Below are 19,389 nucleotides of genomic sequence, written 5' to 3'. Positions count from 1 at the left end.
AATAATCAATAGGGCTGAAATGCCTTTTTAGTACTTTGCACTAGGGCTGTGTGAAGCTTTAGTAGCCGATTTGATTCGGAGGAGATTTGGCCCAATTTGATGACTGAATCTGAATCAAATCGGGAGACCAAGTAAAAGCTCCAAATTGATTTGAAGCATCTGAATAGATTTGGAAAAAGCTTCGGAAAAGATTCGGCCAATTTGGAGATTTGGCCATAGACTAAACAGGCAGCTGACATGGCTGCCTCCAGCTGGCAAGTCTGTTGGGGTTGGAGGGGATTGGTGCTGAAACAAGCTCCCAGCCAGGGCGGGGGGGCGGAGGGGGCGGGCATAGAATGCAGGCGCAGCAGCGGGGGATCTCTTCTGCTGCTGCTTGTCTAGCTGGGACAGGATGCGGGCACAGCCTGCTCCAGGTGGAACGGGGCAAGTGGCAGCAGGGCATAGCCCCTGCTCCCAGTGCTGACATGCCCACATCCCATGCCCTCTGTGCCAGCTGGCAAGCAGCACCAGGGCATAGTCCCCGTGGCTCCCCATGCTGGGGCAGAGGCACGCACAGACGGAGAAGCCACGAAAGAAGCCCCTATGGCTGCCCTGCCTGGCCCCAGCCAGCCTAGTCCCTGCACTGGGGAAGGGGGGGGGGGGAAGAAAAGCAAAGCCCCACACTCACTGGCTCTGGCAGCAGCGATCAGGGGGCCTCTGGGGGCTCATGGCAGTGTCTCTCCCCCCCCCCCCCCCCAAACAGTGGGCAACGGGGCAACAGGGATTCCCCCCCACCCACCATTTGGCACCCACGCAGCAGCTGCTCCATGGCACGGGTGCAGTGTAGCTCAGCAGGGCACTGCGCACTGCATGGGAGCTGGGGCGGCTTCACGTGTCAGCCGGCCTACTTTGCACCCAAGAAAATGTATCACTTTAGCAGACTCACAACACTTTCCTGTACTAATAATTTGCTGATCATCTCATTTTAGAATTCAGTTTCTGTATCCAGTCATCAATATTAGCAATTATAGAATACAGTAATAAACTAGTTCCATTTCACTGACAAATAAAGAAATGTAACAACTTACCAGCAAATTTTCAAATTGTGCAAAACTCATTGCAATAGAAGTTGTACGACTCCTGAGATCCATAAGGTCTGGATAAATGTCAGATTTTCCTTGGGTCAGAAACAACACCGGATACTTATTTTGCTTATGCCGAACCCTGTAGAAAGAGTTTTAAAATATAGAACACTCTTTAACATATTCCTAAGGAAAAGGAATCTTTTCAACAGTGTTTCTAGCACACAAAGTAGAAACCAACACACAACACACAAACAGGTCAACTGATGCACACTCACCAATGATAAGTTTCCACCCTTTAAGAACTTCAATTGTTTTGTGTCTTCCCAGACTACAGTAATTTACTGCATACAAATTAAATACTGCCAGATGCAGACGTAATCTCTAGTTCTAAGACAGTCCTTAATGTGACAAGTATTGGCTACTGCCAGAAAAATGTACTTTCCTTGTATTTGATTGTACTGAAAATACCCAGAACTATGTTGAAACTGTAGAATATGTATTACTTGGTCTTTATTTTCCTTATACAGTACCCTGAAGGAAACACCTTCCAAACTGATGCAAACTCAAGATAAGCATGCTGCGTAGTGCTCTGTTATCTTTTCTGCACCATCACTAAATACCGTTCAATCCCTTTTAGCATCTCCACTGCCTTGTTCTGACTGTTCAACAGAGTAAATGAATAATTTATCCACTGTCAACTCTCACATCTAGCTTATAAGGTAGTAACTGTTTAGTTAAACACCACACATTAACCTCCAACCAAGAGGAAGAAACCATTTGCACACTGGACATACAGTAAAAGAACTGAAAAAGAAGAAATGACAGCCCAGCATAACGTCTGCACATTTTCCTGCTCTTTTGAGAAAATAGGTATTTGTTGAAGCAATTAATGAGGCACCTGAATTCATAATGTGCTACATCTTTCAATCACTTTTTTTTTTTATTTGGGGGCATGGTCAGGTGGCTGAGAGGTCTAGTTCCTAGTTTAGGGACTTAACTTTCCAAACATGTTGTCATTCAAATCCAAATGAGTCACAGAATTTACATTTTACTTAGATTCTCCAAAACATGTTCATATGTCTGTATTTATAATTAAGTTAAAAATAAAATTAAAAAATGTCTCTTCTTTATCTTACATTGTGCAAATGTCTGCATCAAAAGAAGAAAATATGATTCTCCTCCTTCCAGCATTTACAAGAGTGGTTTTCAAAATGATGTCCAAGAAGAGGTTCATGTCAAAATAGGTTGACAGGCCACCATCCCATTTCCCATCCTATGAAAATAAGGACAAGATTTAGCTGTTTAAATTGGTAATTACTGAAATTTTTCAACTACCTGGAGAGAGCTCTCAATATCTAAGTTATGCAAAAAGAGAAAAATTTAGCTTGTAAAACTAAATAAAAGAAAGTTACTATTTGCCTATCCATCCCTACTTACAAAAGAGGAGGGCTGTTCGCAACTATTTTCCCACAACCTAATCAAAATAAAAGACTACTTGCAGAATAAAGATTAATTTAAAGGCTAATTATGTTAAAGGAAAAGACAAAAATGTTAAAATCATCAAATATAGTGAAAACAAACATAAAAGATTACTAAGAACTTCAGATATTTTGCACAGCTATTTATAAGTATACAGATGTAGTATCAATATTTAACTGGGAAGGCTACTGCCTTTTAATAAGATTAATGTTTTAAAAGGTTGAATCTGCACTGTGGCCCTATCCTAGACTTACATACCTGTTTAACAAAGAAAATGTGTGTACATGTATGTGCACATGCACACACACATGCACACACATTTACAGGACTGATAGGTATTTTCTTTCTTTTTCTGATGTCAAAAGTACAAAATGTGTCCAAAAGTTAAAACGGTCTTCCACTGTTAATAAAGGTACACAGTATTGTGTAACTTTAACTTTCAATTAAATAAAAAGAAATAAAAAAGGCAGTAAAGTAAAGTTTAGGTCCATTGTAGGCAAACTGCTATATCATGATATTTATAAATAGTCTGCAAAATAACACAATGTATAAAAATAAGGAACATGCATGATTACTCACTCTTTGTTGACAGATCCATTTTATTTCTATGTTAAACCCAACGTCTTCAGGAAGTGATTCTAGAACCTAGGTAAGATGACAGTGGCATTAACTCACAAGTTGTCTATCCAGCACCATCGTTAAGGATAAATACTGGTCAAAAATACTGAAATTTCACACATCAATGATAAAGGAAACAGTCAGTTTAAGACGAGAGATATCCATTCCTTTTCTCCTCTGTTAATCTCTTAGCTCACTTTGGATAAACAAGTTGCACCCTTCAGCAATGAGAAATGGCATGATGTGCAATTAACTTCAATGAAGTATGTCAAGATATACGTTTTACAAATACTGAAACAACACCTGCATTTTCTGGTTAGCTATTTATCAAGAAGACTTTGATACAATCATTTTTGATGAAAAATAATGTGTTTAAATACTTCAAAAGAATCAATATTTTTCTTATTTCTTTTTGTTAAAGGACAAAAATTCCCTGAGAGATGAATAACCTTCCTTTTTTTGACAGCACATTTGAGAAGCTCCCATATGTTCATATTAATTTTTTGTACAGAAGAAAAGTATGTCAGTTTGGGAGACCAACAGCCTACAGCAAAGTGTTTTTCAGTATATATCCTGTATGTGAATTCTTTGTGCAGCAAAGCACTAAATCCTCAAGCCTCAGAATACAAGAAAGTGTTATTAAGTATTCAAGGGAAGTATTAACTTGTTCTAATGTTTTATAACAATAAAATCAGTAAGCAGTTATACATTATTATAAAGAACTTTTGTAATTAATGAAATACTGTTAGCTGAATTTTTTACATGTCAAAAGATGACAGCTGCAAAAGAAAGTAGTTGAACACCCTGCTGACGGTAGACTGGGGAGGGGAACAGGGATGAAAATTCCTAGAATTAAAATGGCTTTCAAACGTTCAATCTAATTAAGTCAGTTTGTCAGACAACTGATGCAGTTTATCCATTGGCTTTAGCTATGCAATGGCTTGGCTGGACAACCAGGTATTTTGTCTATCTGTAACTAATACAGGCATGTCGCATCTTACGTGGGGGTTACGTTCTAAAGGCAGCGCATAAAGGCGAAAATTGCGTATCGTGAAATCGCATATTACCGTGCCAGCGGTGACTGCCTCTGCCTCCAAAACCTCCCGCTGCTGCCACAGAGCCATGCTTAGAGCTGTGCGGCTGGCGGCAGCGGTGCAGTGCGGGGTGGGGATGGCTGTGTGCCACCTGGCCACCACCACGCCCGATGGCCGGCCACATAGCTCCAGGCACAGCTCCATGGTGGCGGCGGGAGGTTTTGGAGGCAGAGGCAGTCGCTGCTGGCAGCGTGGTGGTGGCCGGGCCTCCAGGTAAGCGGCAGAGCCACGTGCAGACTCAAGCCCGGCTCCCCCTCCCCACCTGCGTATAGTTAAATTCTCTCAAGTTAAATGCACGTATGATGCGACATGCCTGTATCTACATTTGCCGACTTGCAACTAGAATAAATTTGAAATGCTAACGTGTTAGTAAATTAACAATACACCCTCGTTGCAACTAGGAGCCGCTGTTATTACCATGTTTACTCGAATATAAGACGGCCTCCCGATTAGATTCCATATATGGACAATTTGTAAATTTGTTGTAATTTTCCAGGTACAGAATCTAAGTATTGGAGGTTTATCTTGAATTTGTCCCTCTTCCACAGCTAGAGCAGGCCAAATAAATCTGGGGGCTCCCTTGCCCCTTCAAACTTCCCCCCATCCCTTTACTGTCAGACCCTGGTCTCTCTGAACACATGAAAGTAAGGGGCAAATTTAAAAACACGGACTTTGAAATAAACTTGCCTGTACTAATCTGCATATAGGGTACCCATAGACTTAGTTCATCCAGAATTGATGCATTTCACCTTTTTCACAAACTGCCACAAGCTTTAGCACAGGTACTCCATAACCACGCTTTTAAGCAGCACTTTTGTACCTTCTTATACGTAGCACAAACCATTTTATTTGCTTTTTTTTTTCAAAAATATATACGTTGTGGTTTAGTGGTAGAATCCTTGTCCGCCACACAGGAGACAGGTTCTATGGGAGAACCATGGCAATTTCAAGGCCTACAGGCACATGTTGGGCAGCATGCACACTGCCCAGTGTTGTAGCACATGCCCTGAAAAATACTTTGTGAAGCAGGCTGTTTTGGAGTCTGCACCTACTTCCAGTTTGCAGATCTGGCTCTTGTACTTGGCTCAGAGAAACAGCTGCACAAACTATACAGCACAACTACTAGTCCAAACCCAGAAGGCTCATTATTTACCATATAGTTAATTGGGCTGGGCCACACCAGAGCCAACAGCATTTCAAGTCATGGTGACCCAATAGCTCAGCTGGTCAGTATGTGTGTGTAGTCTGGATACCCCCACAAAGGATCCATGTGCTAATTAGTTCCCTACTCATGACTAGGACTGGGTCTTCTTGTCAAGAGTCTTGTGACCCTCCAAAAATGTGAACACAGATGAGGCACAGGGCAACTTGGTCCAGCACCACATCATCAAGGGCAGGACCACACTAATCATATGCGACAGGCTGAGAAAGGGGATGACAGAGGGATTCTGGGTGAACTGTTTGGGGCCCCATTTGGTGATGTTTGTCAGACATTTAAGGCTGGTGAAACAACAGGATTCATTGGAAACGTGAAAGGCAGGCACAGCTAAGCTGTGGGAGTGAAGAGGAAGTCAAAATGTATGCAATGTAGTGACTTGCCATGACTTGAAAAAATAGTCGGTGCTGAGGGGGACTGAGCACAATGGGCGCCTTATTCAAATGGGTTGCACTAACCTGTCATTGTGATAGGCTCCCATCATGATGTTTGCCCTATATGGACCATGTGTTTTAGTCATGCTCAGATTTGGCTACATATAATCATAATTGGTTTTCATTACTGAGTACACACAGCTTGGGCAACAGTTTAATAACAGACAATGCATTTAATGAGGTTTCTTTGCACGTGAATGTAAGATAAGGAGCTTCCCTCCCTCCGTGCTTACCGGGGAAAAAACCTTTTTATTTCAAGTCTTATATCCAAGTCTTATATTCGAGTAAATATAGCATATAATAAATAGACATGCAAACTAATGATTCAGCCATTAGAAAAACAACCAGTGCAAAGAAATGTAGTTAAGAAAATTTGGTAAGGTAAGGTAACATAAGATAAATGGAAGTATTTATCAGACTGTAGTAGTTTCTGAAAAAGGGCAATATAAAATGTGCTCTGGCAATAGGTCATTAGCAGAATATTAGAACTGTACACATTACTCTGTTTCCAACTGTGCTGAGTAGCAGAAGCTAAGCAGTGAATTAATACAAATCTAGTAGATACAAAAGTTTTACTAATAAAACATTACTGTATCACAACTGTAAAAGAAGTAATAGTATTTTGAGAGTTGTGCAAGAAACAGGACCCTGCACATGGTAACTACATTGGTACCAAGTTGCAGGATATTAAAACAGTTGTAGGCATTTTGACAAGCAGGTTATGTTTTCCCAGGATAAATTAATTACAAATAATTTACTATAGACTCGGTAGGTATGAAGTCGCATATTACCGTGCCAGCGGTGACTGCCTCTGCCTCCAAAACCTCCCGCTGCTGCCACAGAGCCACGCTTAGAGCTGTGCAGCCGGCGGCAGCGGTGCAGTGCGGGGTGGGGATGGCTGTGCGCCACCTGGCCACCACCACGCCCGATGGCCGGCCACATAGCTCCAGGCACAGCTCCATGGTGGCGGCGGGAGGTTTTGGAGGCAGAGGCAGTCGCTGCTGGCAGCGTGGTGGTGGCCGGGCCTCCAGGTAAGCGGCAGAGCCACGTGCAGACTCAAGCCCGGCTCCCCCTCCTCACCTGCGTATAGTTAAGTTCTCGCAATACCTGTGCATGGTAACCACATTACTACAGTTATAAAAAAGGTAACAGCAAACTGTGCAAGACTAAAACTGTCAGAAGTAACTACATATTCCTCTACTTGTGGCATTTAGTTGGGTGCCTAAATCCCCAAAGGATCTGATTTTCAGGGACATTATGCACCTGCAGCTCTTAATTGCTACTAGTTGTGGTGAGCATATAAGGCATCTATTATTTATTTTTAGTTTCTTTGCCACTACTAAAGCAAATTATTTGGCTCCCAAACACCACTGCTTCTAAGCAGTCCCTCAGAGGAAATACTTTAACTACCTGTGACCAGGGCCGACTCTAGGGGAGTGCGGGGCCTGTGGGAGGCAGAGGTGGTGAGCAGCCAAAGCATGGGGCAGGGGGGTGGCAAGCATAAATCCAGCAGACTGGTGGCACCCTTAGCACTGTCCACGGGGCCCCCCCAAAGAGTGGGGCCTGGGGCAGTAGCCCCAATTTGCCCCTGCCCCGCCAAGGGACGGCTTTGCCTGTGACCTCTCATCACAGCAGAAACAGAATGTCACCACCTAAATGACTAAGAAACGTTTAAAAAATAAAGGAGAAAAGACATTGACAAGTCCTTGAAGATCAACTTTTCTCTTCTCTTGGAACTCAAACCAGCAGATCAAGATGACTCCACTTATAATTCATGCTGGAAATAGAAGGTATCTTGAGTGTTGAAGATATACTAATATTATCTGTGGTCTACAACAATTATTCTATTCCATGCAGTTACAGTATTTCAGTATTCAAAACCTGGATGTTTGTTTGGGTTTTTTTTAAAACAGCCTCTAAATTGATGTGCATGGTGGCAGCTAAAAATAAGCTTCATTTTGCACTTTCTGCTGTTACTAGGACCAACATTTGATTATTCATTTTCTAGGCATATAAGAACCCAAGGGAAAATTTATATTTTCACATTTCAATATTGCATGGCTCTGTTCTACATTGATTACTTACGGTCTGGAGAGAAGGAAATGGCTGGTTCTCAGAAAAATAATTTTCCTCCTCTTTAAAAGATGCTAAAATGAAATATGAAAGACTACATTAATGGTAAATAGAAGCATTACCAACACCCAAACTAGAAGACTTGCTTCAAATTCATAAGCCTTTTTAAACATTAAAACCAAATTACCCTCTGATTGTTTAATTCTTCCTCCCCAGCACTAATACATGGATTACCTAACAGAACTCCAAATTCTCTCGATTTAAATCGAGGAAAGATGACTGACTTCTGCTGCAGGAAATCTTTCAACATATTCAACTAAGTACCCAAGTACTTGGTACTAAGTTTATTTTCTACCAATGGGGACTTCTTACCATCTTGTACCATCTATACTTTTCCCAGAGCCTGATGAAGGGACTTTGATCCCGAAAGCTTGCAGAAAAAGACAATTTTCTTGTGATTTCCCAGTTGGTCTAATAAAAGGTATCATTTTGGAACCAAGAGTTCTACTTTTTTGTATGTCTACTAAGTACCTGAAGTATTTATCAGGGTATCACACAGACATACAGCATGAATAAAAAATACCCCTATCCTGAAGAGCTTACACATGAAGGCAAACTACAGAGGCAAATATGATGTCCTAGGTTCTACATTAAACTTCCATTAGATGGAAACGGCTTCAATTCCTGCTGCATTGGGCATGATTTGTACTTCAAATTAGAGCTGAAAGACTCTATAGTTCATTAGCAATACCCAGGATATCCAGTCCTCCCCATAAATGCCAACATTATACTCTTCAAAAGGAAGTTTTAAAAAAAGTTCTAGCCTTTTCAGAGCCTGCAGATAAAGTGTAAGCTCTCAGTATTAATCTGTTTGCCACATGTTGAAAGGAACAGACCTCATTAACCAAAAGAAAAATAATTAATACAGTATCTAAAGTCACTTCTAAATCTTTCCAACTATTTACTTCCAAGGACTTGTACTAACTTTTTAAGCATGTGTATTTTTTAACTCCCAAACAAATCATCAACAGTATTTGAACCCTACAGCATAGATATCTTCTCTTCAGTTTAAGCAACAATTAGGAAGAAAAGAATCCCATGTACTCTGTGGACCAGCCATTATAGTCAGAAGAAATGCACACAACGACAGCAGATTATGCTAGTGTTTTGATGGTATCTACTGGAACACTGGCCACGAGGGCTTTTAATCTTTCCTTCCAGCTTCAGGCCCAAAGTATGTGCTATTGTCGTCAGACGTCACTACCAAATATAACAATTAACCTGCATGGGTTGTCTGGGGGAAAATCTAGAGACCTTTGAAGACTATACTAAATTATAGAACATGAGACGGCCAAATCTTTTAACATGAAAGCAGTAACTATGCATGGTCTGCCTAATAATGGGTGACAGCCATATTTTGTTCCAGTGGATTGCAGAAGCATGTCATCTCTTTCAGACTGGATCCAAAACACCTGACACATGGTTTTGTTAGAAGACAGATGTGGATCTATTCCACCTGTGTCCAAGATGATTTTATGGAACATGTGATTTTTAATCACGTTGAATATTATGATGTCGTAGCAGATAATATTATATATTTAGCAGCAGCTCAAGTTTACAACGTTCTGCAGAGAACGTGGAAAGACTTGGCTTTTCTCCTTCTCACCTAGGAAGCCAAGACATGCATAAGGCTGGGGAACTTTTGGAGAAAGACCCTAGTGGCAATTATTAGTACAGTAGCAATTTTGTCTTTAAAATGTTGCAGCATAGTATTATATAATATCATTTATATGTAACCATTTATGCTTTTCTAAACAAAAATCTCTGAAAACATTTATGGTATAAATTCGATTACTAGAGCTCTCAATTGCTAAAAAAAATCTCAACTCGGTGTCCAAGAAAATCAGAATAAAACAATACAACAACAGAACATAAGATAACAAACCTTAAGACTATTTTAAATTAGTACATACCATTCTGATCCTTTAATTTCAAGGCATTCACGTGAGCTAGCTAAAGATAATAAAAAATATTTAAATTAATAAGAATGCTTTTGTTTGCAGAAATTTTACTACTTTCATAAGGGAAAATATAAATTGTTCATTATCAATTTCCTTTAAGTGTAAAAGCCATTTAAACATAACTGCTCTTGAATGGAAGTAAGAGGCAAAGAAAGAAACAATTTTTGTTCCAACCTGGCCAAAGTTAAGGTATAATGGAGAAGGCACAAAAATTATTTGAAAAAGCTTTATTAAAAATCCAACCAGAAAACTTAGAAGTGGAAAGGCAGAAAAGGATGAAATTTAAAGTGAAGGTCTCAAAGGAAAATATGAATGCTTGAACCTGTCTACTTTCATACACCAGAGCAACAAACATGGATCCTTGTTTTCTCTGTTTAAAAATCCCAATTTCTCATTTGGAAGTACATCAATCATTATAATAAAATAAAGTTTAAATATCTTTATATTTTGGCATTTGATTTTGTTTTTTTATCATGGAAAAATCAGAGCTCCCCAGGTCCCCTTTGTTCATCAGGATGCAGGGTCCAGCTGCGGTGGTGCCCCCTGCCCCAACCGCTGCTTTGTAGTACTCCTGACACGCAGCTTCCCGGCCCTGCTGGTACCCCTCACTCCTAACCTGTACCCCACACCCAGCTCCGATGTGAGGAAAGCAATAGGTGTCTGGGGAACAGTGGGTAGGTGGGGAAGGGAGGATGTAGGCATAGGTGACACACTGGGGGAGGCAGGGGGACATGTGCCCTCACAGATTTCTGTGCTCACGGTGGGGTGCTGGGCTGCAACCAGGCTGGACCAGCTTTGGGCAGGAGCCACCTGGGAGCACCACACTGCCATGGCGAGGTGTGGCAACAGCATGAAGTTGTGCTCCATGCTGCTGCTGAATGAGCAGGGAGCGCTTCACCCTGATGGACATGGCACCACAGCGCTCCCTCCTGTGCCAGGGCCTGCCCACTGGACTGTGGAGGCCCAGTTGCAGCCCTGCACCCTGCTGTGAGTGCAGAAATCTAGAGGGGGCAATCCATGGCAAACGGAAAACCCGGATCCCTGGTTATAAATGACTGTTTATATGACTGTTTCGGGCTCATCTTTTCTGCCCAAAGACCATCTATGCTTTAGTCTGACCCTAGTTTATGGCAGGGGTGGCCAACCCCCAGCTTGCATACACAAATGGCACAGAAAGCTGTTGTGTGTGGTGCACAAGCCTCCATTCCAGCAACCTAGGACACAAACTGTCAGGTATACCTCTGGACCTTAGGGATGAGAATGGCACACCAGACAGAAAATTGGTTCCACTGGTTTATGGGATGTGGCCATATGTACGGCTGAGAACCTGGGCTGAGTATATGTTGGCACCACCCGACTATTCAGTTTGTTCTCCATCCCTCATCTCCCCCAAGACTGACAGAAGAGATGGAGTAATTTAAGCAAGTAACAGTACCTTAAAGTTGTGATTTAGGCATGCCCTTCCTTGAGTAAGATGTCTCAAATTTTCAGCTCTCATGCTCCTGATTCATCTCTTGCTGTTTCTTTTTCTAGCAAGTTATACCCTCCTTTTACAGCCACAGTATGGTCCAATGGAGAGAAAGATGTGAACCTAATAATGCTAGCCAATTTACCCAGCCAGTTTAAATTGGATTGCATATTTTTCCTAACCTCTATCCCCAACTTAAAGGGCATGTTAGGTTTATGCCACTTAAATCTTGACTTTTCTTCCTATTATTGACAAAACTCAACCCATCTCTTTTGATCTCTTTCCCTTGGAAATTCTGAACTATCAGTTTCAATTACTTCTAATATTTTTTCATCACTAACAGGACATCACCTGGGCTGTTTAGCAGACTGCTTCACTTTTTCACTCACTATATCTGAGCTAAGACCATAATAAGAGGGTCTCACACATAGTACAAGATTATTTATTTTTTCATCAAGCATTATATCCCTAATGAAACTTTATAACTGCTTATAATGATACAAAGAAAAATATCCTAGTTCCAGTTTTCGAGACGTGCCAAGTACCCTCAGCTTCCACTAAGTATAGTAAGAGCTTCGGCTAGGACGCACTTCTGAAAATTCAGCCCTTTTCTCAACTTCAGCTACTTTACCATGATATTCTAATAAGCTGATACAGACATTCTGTTCTAAACCCTTATATAAACTTGTTTCAAGATTGTTCCTTTCTACTGTATCCTTGGAGGAGAAAAGGAAGCAGACTTAGCTGCTAACAACCATAAGAAGGCTTTTGTTATTCCATTTCAGTAATTCCCATAGTTTAGTACTAATCTTCCATCTTTATAAATATTTCCTCATCAGTAAGATATGTATGCTGCTGAAATCTGAAGAGAGTACTTGTATGTTAAGTTGCACACAGTATGCTGGAGTTGGGTGGGGGAAACAAGTGCTTTCAAATCACACCAGAAATAAGCCAGATGGTTCCCAGAAAGCAAATAGCTACAGAGGTTCTCTTGCCACCAAAAACCCAAACATGCTGCCTCTGCAATTTCTTTAAGTGCAAGTGATGTGGAGAAGGAAGTGTTCTTGAAATTAACTGCAACCTTTTTTATAACTTTGTTCCCCCCAATTTTCCTTTTCTTTTGCCTCCCTATTCACACATCTGCTACTTCAAAACAAAGACCTCTCATAATCAGTCTGAACACAAAATATCTAGTATGCAACAGCATGTCACACTAGCTGAACATGACATCACCTTTAATAACTGCAGTTGATCAAATGTGAGTTCTTTCACTGCAATCTCAAACAATTCTGATGGCTCAGCTTCCAGTTTCTTGAAAAAGGAAAAGTTAAATGTTAAAGCTTTACTCAAAATTGTGAAGAGTCATACACGTACTGTAAATAAGCAGTGGTGAAACAAAACAGCAACAAAAATTGTACACTAAAACTAGGGCTGTGATAGAGACCTGCTTGGGTCTGATTTAAGGCCCACTTCTGACTTAAACCTGATATTATAGAACTGGACCTTAACTCACAACTCGCATTAGCAACAACTTCTTACCCACGGGACTGACCTGACCCAAACTCTGTTAAAGTTAAAAACACCACTCACAGATGTGAAAAAAAATAGTGGTTTCCTGGAAGCAGCAGTGCATTAGTTCATCCTGGCTATGCAGCATCTATATAGATTGGGAGCTTCAGCAAGGCTTTTTGGTGCTTTCATCTAAAGCTGATTTAATCAGTTATTAGGTGAAAGCTCCAAAAAAAGCTCCACTAAAACACACAATCTATACAGATGCTGCAGAGCCAGGTTGAACTAAGGCACTGCTGCTTCTGGGAAAGCTTGGGGGGGGGGGGGGGGGTGTTCACATCTGTCAGCAGCCAGTGGTGAGGCTTACATTATGACCTAAGTGTAACCCCAAAAACTTTTTTTCAAACCCACACCTGAACTGCAAAATGTTAAGTAGCTCACATTCTCACCCAAACGCAACCTGCTTTGTACCAGACTTGATGCAGGACTCTATTATATAACATAACTTGTGGATGAGAAGACCAGCTTTCTAAAATGGCAACATGGGCACTTAGGGGCTACAAAAATGGGTAACTCTGTCCAAATGCCTTTTATATAGGTAAAAGTGAGATTTACAAAACACTTTAAAAGTAGGTCCTACGTGAGGTGAGAATTCTTGTAATAGCCTACATTTACTCAAAAAAAAAAAATCCTCAGTTTTCAACATAAAGTTTACAAGTTCAAATATAAAGTATAAAACTGTTTTAAAATTTCACAAAAATATACACACACCTTATTTCACAACCCTCCAAAACTTGCTCACCGTCTGGAAACATGCAGATGCTTCCCTAATACCACAATGGGGGTACTTATATGCCCAGACTGGGTAACAGAATTACTCCTACATGAAAGAGAATTCTGCCTTGTGTCACAGTAGAATTGAGGCAATTTCTTTTCTTCTATAAGATGTCTTGAAAGAAGTCCTTGAGAAAACAGAACATCTGAAGTACTTCTGCATTCCTTTTCAGTAAAAAGGTGAATGCCATTTTCTCAATTTAAATATCTACTCATGTTCACTGTAGCAGATTATACTGAATTGCAATGAGTATGAGTTGAGGATTTAATCTAGTCAGCACAATGGGAAAAAAGGAGAGGAAAAAAGAGGGAAAACAACTCAGCCTCTCTTTGTACTGATTTGCTATTCTACACAGTTTTTGTGCCTGAGCCAAAGCAGATCCAACAAACCAGAAAGAAGAGCACTTACGTTATTATAAACTCTTTAAAAAAGGAAATATATTAAGGCATTTTTTGAGTCATAAAATGCCTTTTCTTTAATAAAGGCATTTAAAAAAAAGTTTATGATCATCTAACTCATTAAGAATTGTTAATGTCTTGCATGTTATGAAACTAGAATATTGCAGAGTCTGCAATTGTAATTAAGGTGTGCTCTTTTCAATGTTGCCATCACCACCAGTATATGCTATACTAGTGCTGCTCAGCCAAGTTCTGTTCAAAAGTGACCATGAGAATCCCAGCCCTCCTGTCTGAGAAAGCACAGTGGCATCCTTTTGGTCCTAAAGGACACAGGGAGCCCAGGTAGGAAGGGAAGCTTTTCATTGCTGATGTCCTTTCTGTTCTGATTATATTCTCTGTGGCCTATCACTCAATCCCAGCCTCAACTACTGTCATCATTAAGGTGCTGTGCATAAAGGTAAAGGTAAAATAGTGCTAGAAGTGGTAGCAAAGCCAGCTTCTCAAATATCGCTCTATCCCCATCCCCAAGAATGAAATAACGGGGGAAAAAAAAAGTCATCTTGTGACAACTTATTAGGGCAGAAGTATGGGAGATGCTAGTTTTCCACACTCTGTGTCATGGACTAAAAAAAAGGTTGAGAACAACTACATTATGTCATGAGAAAGTATGTTAGATCACAGCTTTGAAATGTTGTTCCTGCTGCTGCTGCGTCAACATGAAAAGTATTGTTAGCTCACCTTTTGCAGTATATTTTTAAGCAAAACAAACATTTTCAATACATTACCACAAGAAATATATGTTTCTATTTGCATCTCAAGAGACCATCTTGTTTTTATTAGGTGCCTAGAAATTTCAGTTGAATTATTTTAGCTACAATTGCCATAGTAAAAAGAAATATAGCCAATACATTTTTACCTACCTTTTTCATTGCCAAACAACAAGTGAGATCATGATATACAACAGGCACGTGATCCTTCGAAAGGTGTACATCAAATTCCACAAAAGCTGCTCCCTGCCAATAATTTTTTGAAAAGTAGTAATTACACATACATACATAAAGATTATCAAGTCCCCAGAAGAAAGATGACCCATATACACAGGTAAACATTAAGGAACAAGGTATCCCAGTCAGGGTTAATAGTTGGCAATTGTTACATTTTGCATGTTAACTGAAATAGAATAATTACATTGGCTGATTTAAAAAAAAGTCATTACAGTATACATATTGACTAAGTTCTTGAATTCAACAACTAAAAGAGAAACTTTATAAATGGGTTTATGTATCTACAATGCCTAACATAAATCCCCACCTTGATTTGCCTGGAGAGAGGGGAAGGAAGAAAGGTGCAGCAGATTTAAGAGACCCAAAGAGAACACTCCACGATGTCACAGTGCCACAGCCACTGCCAGCTCTTCCTCTGCTTTCACCTGTGAGATGTCTGCCCACTGTCAAGGATCCCACCCTGTTTCCTGGTTTGGCACTGTGGAGACCATGACTTGTAGGTTCCTTTCAATGACAACCAGGTGGGGAGTGCCTGTAATGTAAGCAGTGCCTCCTAGTGGTGTCCTACAGGGAACAGGCAAGAGAGCTACAGGAAGAGATGGCACACCTCTGACATCCTCCACCATGAGGATGTTCATTGATTCAATGCTGAAGCAGACCTCTAAGACTGTGGAGGAAGGACTGCCAGAGGCAGCACTAGAGAAGGAATGAGATCTGGAGTCCCAGGAAGGTGAAAGCTGGAAGCTTATGATCTCTGGCAGTAAGCAGAAGTCTTTATCCTCACCTGCAGTGATCTGGCTGGAGAAGAGATATGGATCCCTAGCAACAGAGGAAGATTAACATGTTCCATTGGTGGAAGAGGCCAGGCCAGGCCAGGCAACTCCAAGGTCAGGAGGATCAAGACCACTGCCACCAAGAAGCAGCAACAGGTGGTGGTGGTTGGAGACTCCTTTCTGTGGGGGATGGAAGTATCCATCTGCTAGTCTGACCTGTTGTCTCAGGAGGTCAGCTGCTTGCCTGGAGCCTGGATCCATGATGTCACGGAAGAATTACTAAGACTCATCCGCACCTTTGACTCCTACCCCATGCTGCTCATGCATGCGGGCGCCAATGATACTGCCAGAGGTAACCCTGAGCAAATCCAAAGTGACTATAGGGCTCAGGGTACAAGGGTGAAGGGGACAGAGGTCCAGGTGGCGTTCTCCTCGATTCTTCTGGTCAAAGGGAAAAGCCACGGGAGGAGTGGCCACATCCTGCAGATCAATATATGGCTGCATAGATGATGCTGTCACCAGGGTTTTGTTGTCTTTGACAAGCTGTTATTCCAAAATGAACAACTGCTAGAAAGAGACAGGATCTATCAAACGAAGACAGGGAAAAGCATCTTTGCCAACAGGCTTGCTACCCTAGTGAGGAGGGCTTTAAACTAGGTTTACTGGGGGATGGAGACCAAAGCCCTGAAGTAAGGGGGGAAATAGGGGATCTGGACAAAGTACAAGCAACAAGGGAGGCTCTCATTCTTCCTGAGGAAGTAGGGCAATCAGTTAGTTACTTCAGGTGTCCAAACAAATGCACAGACCCTGGATAACAAGAAGGAAGAACTGGAAATTAAGGTGGGTGTCTGCTATAGACCAGGAGGATGAGGTGAATGAGACTTTTTTCAAACAGCTAGAAGAAGTTTCCTGATCACTAGCTGTGGTTCTCAGGGGGGATTTCAATCACCCTGACATCTGCAGGGAGGTCTATACAGCAGCATACAGGCAATCCAAGAAGTTTTTGGAAAGTGTTGGAGATAACTTCTTGTTGGAGAGGCCAAGTAAGGGTCATGCTCTTCTTGACCTGTAGCTCACAAACAGGTACGAGTTCGTGGGGAATGTAGTAGTGGATGGCAACTTGGGCAGCAGCAACTTCGAGACAACTGAGTTCAGGATCCTGAGGATTGGAAGGAAGGAGAGCAGCAGAGTAAGGACCCTGGACTTCAGAAAAGCAGACTCTGACTCCCTCAGGGAACTAATGGGCAGGGTCCCTTGGGAGGCCAGTCTGAGGGGGAAAGGAGTCTAGGAAAGCTGGTTGTACTTTAAAGAAACCTTACTGTGGGTACAGGAACAAACCATCCCAATGTGCAAAAAGACCAACAAGTATGGCAGAAGACCAGCTTGGCTTAGAAAAGAATTCTTCAATAAGCCAAACACAAAAGGGAAGCTTGCAAGACGTGGAAAAATGGACAACAAACTAGGTAGGAGTAGAAGAGTATTGTTTGGGCATGCAGGGAAGAAATCAAGAAGGGACATAAAGAGTAACAAGATTTTCTACAAGTATGTCAGCAACAAGGGAAAGATCAGGGAAAGTATGGATCCCTTACTGAATGGAGGAGGTAACCTAGCAGTGACAGGTGATGCAGAAAAGGCTGAAGTACAGGCAGTCCTTGGACTTGCAACACAACTGATTCCTGAAAGCCATGTCCTAAATCGAAATATTGTCACACTGAACCAATTTTCCCATAGAAAACAATGTTATAAATGAGGGATTTATTGGCCCGATACCCTATTTTCACCAAAAATAACCCAGAATTTTGTACTCAAATCAATTATAGATGAGTAAATGTGGTTACAGTAATGTATTTATATTGTAAATAGAAATCATATTGATTTGGAAGGACTTCTTTGAGGTGACTTTCTTGGACTTTTTGAAGGGCTCTTGGTTGCACTTTTTGAAGGGTTTTTGCCTGGAGTCTTCTCAGGAGTCTTGGCTGCAGGTTTTTCTGGACTCTTGTCTGCTTTCTTAAAGAAAGTGTCCAAGGAAGTTTGGACAGATGTTCTCCAGGGAGATGGGCAACGCAGCAAACTTGCTCACTGGCATGATGTTGCGTTGGATCAAGCGTTGTGAAGTCGAAACTGATGTCAGAAAGTTGGAACTGTGTCAATTTATAAACAATGTTAAATGCAAAACATTGCAACTTGAAATGTTGTAAATCAAGGACTGCCTGTACTCCATTACTTTTTTACTTCAGTCTTCACTGGCAAAGTCAGTCCCCGAACTACTGTACCCGGCAGCACAGTTTGGGGAGGAGGTGAGCAGCTGACAGTTGTGAAAAAACAGGTTAGGGACTATTTAGTAAAGCTGGATGTGTATAAGTATGGGGCCAGATGTGATGCACAAGAGGGTGCTGAGGAAGTTGGCCAATGTGACTGCACAGCCACTGGCCATCATCTTTGAAAACCTGTGGTGACCAGGAGAGGTCTCAGTTTATTAGAAAAGGGCAAATATAGGGCCCTTCATTAAGAAAGGGAAGGAGGATCCAGGGAACTACAGACTGAGCATCACCACAGTTCCTGGAAAAATCATGGAGCAGGTTCTCAAGGAACCCATTTCTAAGCATTTGAAGGAGGAGGTGGTGATTAGGAACAAATCAGCATGGACTCACCATGGGCAAGTCATGCCTGACCAAACAAAGGATGACTGGCTCTGTGGAAGCAAGACTTTTGATACCATCTCCCACAACACTGGCAGCAGAAAGCGAAGGAACTCTGGGTTGGATGAATGGACTGTAAGGTGGATATAAAACTAGATGGATCATCAGGTTCAAAGGATAGTAAATCAAATGGCTCAATGTGCAGTTGGCATCCAATATCAAGTGGAGTGCCCCAGAGGTGGGTCCTGAGGCCAGTTTTGTTTAATAGCTTCATCAATGGTATGAAAGATGGGATGGAGTGCACCCTCAGCAAGTTTGCAGGTGACATCAAGCTGGGTGGAGTAGTAGATATGCTGGAGGGTAGGGTTAGGATTCAGAGAGACCTCAACAAATTGGAAGACTGGACCAAAAGGAAACTTATGAGGTTCAGTAAGCACAAATGCAAAGTTCTGCACTTAGGGTGGAACAATCCCATGAACCAGTACAGGCTGGTGACTGAATGTCTAAGAGGCAGCTCTGTAGAAAAGGACTTGGGAGTTACAGTGGACAATAAGCCAAATATAAGCCATGTGTCTTTGTTGTGAAGAAAGCTAACAGTATGTTGGGCTAAATCAGTAGAAGTGTTGCCAGCAGATCAAGGGAAATGATTCTTCCCCTCTATTCAGCACTTGGGAGGTCACATCTGGAGTACTGTGTCCAATTTTGAACCCTCCACTACAGAGAGAATGTGGATGAATTAGATAGTCCACTGGGGGGCAACAAAA

General features: G+C 41.6%; 1 protein-coding gene across 3 annotated transcripts in view; it reads right to left on the bottom strand.

Annotated features, from left to right (window-relative positions):
- Window positions 1-19,389, bottom strand: part of GPCPD1 (glycerophosphocholine phosphodiesterase 1) — a 75,471-nt gene that overhangs the window by 11,850 nt on the left and 44,232 nt on the right. For all 3 annotated transcript variants that reach the window (XM_014595015.3, XM_006264901.4, XM_019500771.2), the window contains exons 12-18: window positions 15,130-15,222; window positions 12,701-12,778; window positions 9,952-9,991; window positions 7,991-8,052; window positions 3,123-3,188; window positions 2,201-2,337; window positions 1,068-1,203 (exon numbers count right to left, since the gene is read on the bottom strand). In XM_014595015.3, coding sequence (XP_014450501.1) covers window positions 1,068-1,203; window positions 2,201-2,337; window positions 3,123-3,188; window positions 7,991-8,052; window positions 9,952-9,991; window positions 12,701-12,778; window positions 15,130-15,222 — 612 coding nt within the window. The remainder of the gene's footprint in view (window positions 1-1,067; window positions 1,204-2,200; window positions 2,338-3,122; window positions 3,189-7,990; window positions 8,053-9,951; window positions 9,992-12,700; window positions 12,779-15,129; window positions 15,223-19,389) is intronic.

Source organism: Alligator mississippiensis, chromosome 1, assembly GCF_030867095.1.
Source record: "Alligator mississippiensis isolate rAllMis1 chromosome 1, rAllMis1, whole genome shotgun sequence".
Taxonomy (NCBI): Eukaryota; Metazoa; Chordata; order Crocodylia; family Alligatoridae; genus Alligator; species Alligator mississippiensis.
Note: the sequence above shows the minus strand (reverse complement) of the source record. Positions and strands in the feature narration are given on the sequence as shown.